Source organism: Aplysia californica, unplaced genomic scaffold, assembly GCF_000002075.1.
Source record: "Aplysia californica isolate F4 #8 unplaced genomic scaffold, AplCal3.0 scaffold00057, whole genome shotgun sequence".
Classification (NCBI taxonomy): domain Eukaryota; kingdom Metazoa; phylum Mollusca; class Gastropoda; order Aplysiida; family Aplysiidae; genus Aplysia; species Aplysia californica.
Genome location: NW_004797327.1, coordinates 1,048,742 through 1,053,261, shown reverse-complemented (window position 1 = coordinate 1,053,261; position 4,520 = coordinate 1,048,742). Strand labels below are relative to the sequence as shown.

Below are 4,520 nucleotides of genomic sequence, written 5' to 3'. Positions count from 1 at the left end.
CTCTCTCTCTCTCTCTCTCTCTCTCTCTCTCTCGCTCTCTCTTTGTCCATTAACAGACACATGTGCGACAGAAAGTGAGATCAGATAGACCTAGAAAATATTTATGAATCTTTTTTAAGGATTCAACTTAATTCCCTGTTTTGATTTTAGATAGAAGGACCTCCGCAGATTTGCTGAAGACACTGGGAGAACGAGAGACTAAAAGTAAGTTCCAATAGAATACAATAGTTGTGATAAGGAGAGAGAGAGAGAGAGAGAGAGAGAGAGAGAGAGAGAGAGAGAGAGAGAGTAAAATATAATGTATATATTCAATAACAGTGATGAAAGTATCCTTCCTTCACGCATGCGTTGCTGTAGATTGTGAAATCAGTTACATTAATGTCAATGAGTCATACGCAGATTTCATATAATTTGAGGCAAATATTCTTTTACGTCCGAATTTTAACCACTGAAAATCAATGTTAAAGTGAACACAATAAAAGTACCAACCGTAAAACCTGTATTCATTGTCAGAACGACGAGAGGAAACATATTCCGGACTAATAGTAAAAGAGCAGTTGCGAGCACCGAAAAACTCTAACAAAAAAAAAGAGTAATAGAGACACAATGAGATACCCTCCTCATTCCAACTGGACTCCTTAAAGTCAACAAACATGATATCATATCATAGAAGCTCGTGGGACGGTTGAAATATGGGCATGTACAATTGAATGTCTTATTTCCTCCCAGAATGTTTCCCTGTCATTCAGGACCAGGTATCCGCCTTTGCATTAATTAGTGCTGTGGGTTGTATGGCATTTAACGTTTTAGATCATAAAACTTACATTGTCACATTACATTTTTAATACAGTGAGCCTAAATGCTTTTTCTAGTTACTAAAACTTTCATTCAGATACACTAATAATATATTACTTTATCATTAGAAGTTAACAAAATGCAAACGAAAATGTCGTTGAAACACATGTCATTTGCAAGAATACGTTTGGGTCCTCAGGATTTACCGAAAGTGGCTAGAGATGCATAATATGAAAGGACTATGCGTGTTTTAACGAATTCTCAGTACATCATGTATTTAGGTAATATACTTAGCTTACAATTGCTCGCACTTCAACGCTTCTACAAAGAGATGTATCAAGGTTATAAAGAAGATGTGTCGATCAAGGAAAACTGCTGCAGTACAAGCTTACATTGTCAGGATCTTTTAAAATGCTACATGTGTCACGACGTGGTGGAATCAGGCACTCGTCACTTTTTGGGCGTATGGAGTCATAAGTATCATCTTGAAGTTTACTCATTTGTCTCGCATTTGACACAAAAAATACCCATTTATCTTGAGTAGAAGCCGAGATATTTGCGATTGAAGGAGATGGGGAGTTGCCTGGTGTCAGAGGTAAAATTAGCGAGAAAATGACAGCCAAAGTGTGTTTACTTCCAAAGCTTGAGTGTCATTGGAAACTAGAAATTTGCTTTTTTGTGCCTTTGAACAACATTTTTCAGTAAAATCCACAAAGAAATATTCAAATGGACATGAACAGTGTTGAGCCAATAAACATTTTAAAAAACCAACTGCCCAAGGGTCAGAAAATTGCCGTTTTCTTGGATTTCACTATTTTGACGAGCGCCTGATTTCAATGGTAAAATTTTAAAATCTTGCCACCTTCTCTGTTTCCATTAAAACGTTGAAGTCCTCCTTTTCATATTGCTTGCCAAATATTACATTTTTTAATGATGTTCACCCTTGTAGTTAGACAGGTTACACAATGTGACCATAATTATCAATTTTTCTAGACTATAAGTTCAAATTGCAAAATAATTCCCGCGCTTATATGACCTAATTGTGCCGGAAAAAAACTCATACTGAAGCTAATTGAAATAAAAAAGTTTTTCGAACAAAATTACTAAGTGTTTTTTACTCTCCTCTGTTAGCTTCTCTCAGCGATATCGAGGAAGAGGATGAGGCAGACTTCACCTCAGGTCTGCGCAATGGAACTGTTGTAGACTCAGACCAGAGAAAGAAAATGACACAATCGCCCCGAATTTTTCCTCGATTCATCAACAACAACTGTCACCTAGTGAACGCACAGACAGACAACGACGACAAGTCTTGTTCTCGCCTTGACTTAACTGACCATCCGAATGATACAAGGCTCCAGTCTTCAGCTGTGACTGGTCCCTACCTCGAACAAACACTGGCGTCTCTTCCAAACAAAGAACCTTTTACCTCCAAGAGTTCTGATTTACACCGAAGGACCGAAATTGAATTGGCCGTCCGTTCACCCTCCCGCAAAAAGATATGGTCAACCGTTCCGCCCTCGAAAAGTACATGTATGTCCTTCAGGGGAAGCCAACGAGGTGGTCATACTTACTTGATGGAAACGACAAACGAGTTAGTCTACATAATTACAGATGAAAATAGTGTTGGTACTTCACCATTAATATCTGAAACGTCAGAATTCTCAATAACCGTTAAGTACCCAAGGTATGTCTCCCAGTCTGACCCCGAGAAGAGTGATGACGTAATTGAGTCCCAGAATTCTGTTTTTCCAAATTGTTTTGTTGACGATTCTATAAATACACTGGCTGAAGACAAAATTATCTCAGCTAGTGACAACAACAAAACTACTGAAACGTTTCCTATATCTCCTAATTACTTTGTACAGTACACGACAAGTGCACATGTAGTTTTGGATGCGAATACCAGAATACAGGACGAGTCAGTGAGGGGTGACCCAGGAATGGAAGAGGAAGGCAGACACAGCTCACATCTAACGTCGTGCAAGCCGATAGACTTGGACACCCTGAGTGGCATAAACATATCCCAGACTCATGGTGATCCAGCATCGTGTCGATGCCATGTATCAGCTTCTTTAGTAAATAAAGACACAAGTGTCGAGGGCATAGAAACAACTAAAAACAAACTGTCCTCTTCGGATACATCTCGAGTTACAGAAAAAAAAACAGGTAGTATATCACAACGAAGAAATCGTCGGGGATACAAAGAATTTGCTTTCACTTTCAACAGAAAGTACAAATCGGCCAAAGAGAAGAGCAAGCACATTCAGGGTGACATCGACTCTCTATTGCCAGAACTGGCAGGTTTAGACATCAGCCAGAACGCCAAAACCACGCCAAAAAGTGGTGAACAAACAGTCGATGGATCTGGATTACTACAGACGAAAAAATGTGGTATCCTGAAAAATTCAGGTCGTCAGCAAACGAAAAAGGAAGCGAAAATCAACTTTGATGGTAATCTGTCCTCAACATCAGTTGTCTCTTCGAAATTGAAGTTAAGCTTCCTCTCTCACGACTCCATTTCCAGCTTATCGATGTATGAGGAAGAATACAGAGCTCGGCGAAACTCCATACCTCGAACAATGCCTCTGTCAACGTTCAGGCCACCTCGGAAGTCCATCGTCGTCGATGTCCGCCAAATGCTCAAACCAGAAGACCCAAAGTCTCAGACCAATACGCAGTCTCTGACGGGCCTGATCGTGCTGACCAGCATCCTGTTCGTGGTGCTCAACGTGCCGTACTGCGTCTGGTACCTCACCTCCTCCTTCTTGTTCACCAAGGATGAGATAGGCAGGGCTAAGAACCACCTCGTTAACACCTTCGTCATCCTGCTCAAGTACACCAACATTGCTGCGAATTTCCTGATTTACAGCGCTTTCGGGACCCGGTTTCGTTTAGAGCTACGAAAACTGTTCCAGAAATGTTGCAGGAGGGCGAAACGAAAAAATAGACTGTAGTACTGAAGCGCCGATATTCCTTTGTCTACATCATAATTATAACATTTGCGGTTGCCAGATGCTTGTGTTTCGCTAACTGCTCCATGGTTCTATAAGACATGATCACCGATATCTCTGATGATAACAGGATCGACTGCGGCAGGAACAACCCTGATTAGGGTCTCCAACTATCTCTGTTCTTGAACATCATCATAATCATCATCATCATCATCATCATCATCATCATCATCATCATCATCATCATCATCATCATCATCATCATCATCATCATAATAATAATAATAATAATAATAATAATAATAATAATAATAATAATAATAATAATAATAATAATAATAATAATAAATAATAGATAGCATTTGTATAGAGCAAAACCCCGTTCGCTTGTCACAGTCATGTCACAGATGGACATTGACATCGCATTTCCTGCCTGTAAAATAACATTACAAAGTTTTCTGGGGTCGTTAAACTCAAACTGCAAAACAGAAATTGTCTAAGAGGCTACACATTGTCAAGGAGAAGAATAGTTGTTTTAGACAGATCAACGTCTTAGGCTATGTCATTAAAACATTATTTTTGAAATAGTCAAGAGCAAAGCGAATTAAGTGGTCATTTGTTAAGGTGATTTTCTTGTAAGGTGGTCGTTAGAGCAGACTGGGCTGAGTATCGCTCTTAAACATAACATTTTAAAAAACAAAGCGATGTGGGTAAATCATGAATTTGCTAGAAGACTATTTGTAAACATCCAAGAAGCTATCCAGACAGTGGAAC

The 4,520-nt window shown here is 39.3% G+C and overlaps 1 protein-coding gene across 1 annotated transcript in view; it reads left to right on the top strand.

Annotated features, from left to right (window-relative positions):
- Positions 1-3,983, top strand: part of LOC101856786 — a gene marked incomplete in the record, with an annotated part of 11,602 nt that extends 7,619 nt beyond the window's left edge. The window contains 2 exon segments of the mRNA XM_013079601.2: positions 151-204; positions 1,927-3,983. Coding sequence (XP_012935055.1) covers positions 151-204; positions 1,927-3,749 — 1,877 coding nt within the window.
- Between the last annotated feature and the right edge of the window lie 537 nt (positions 3,984-4,520).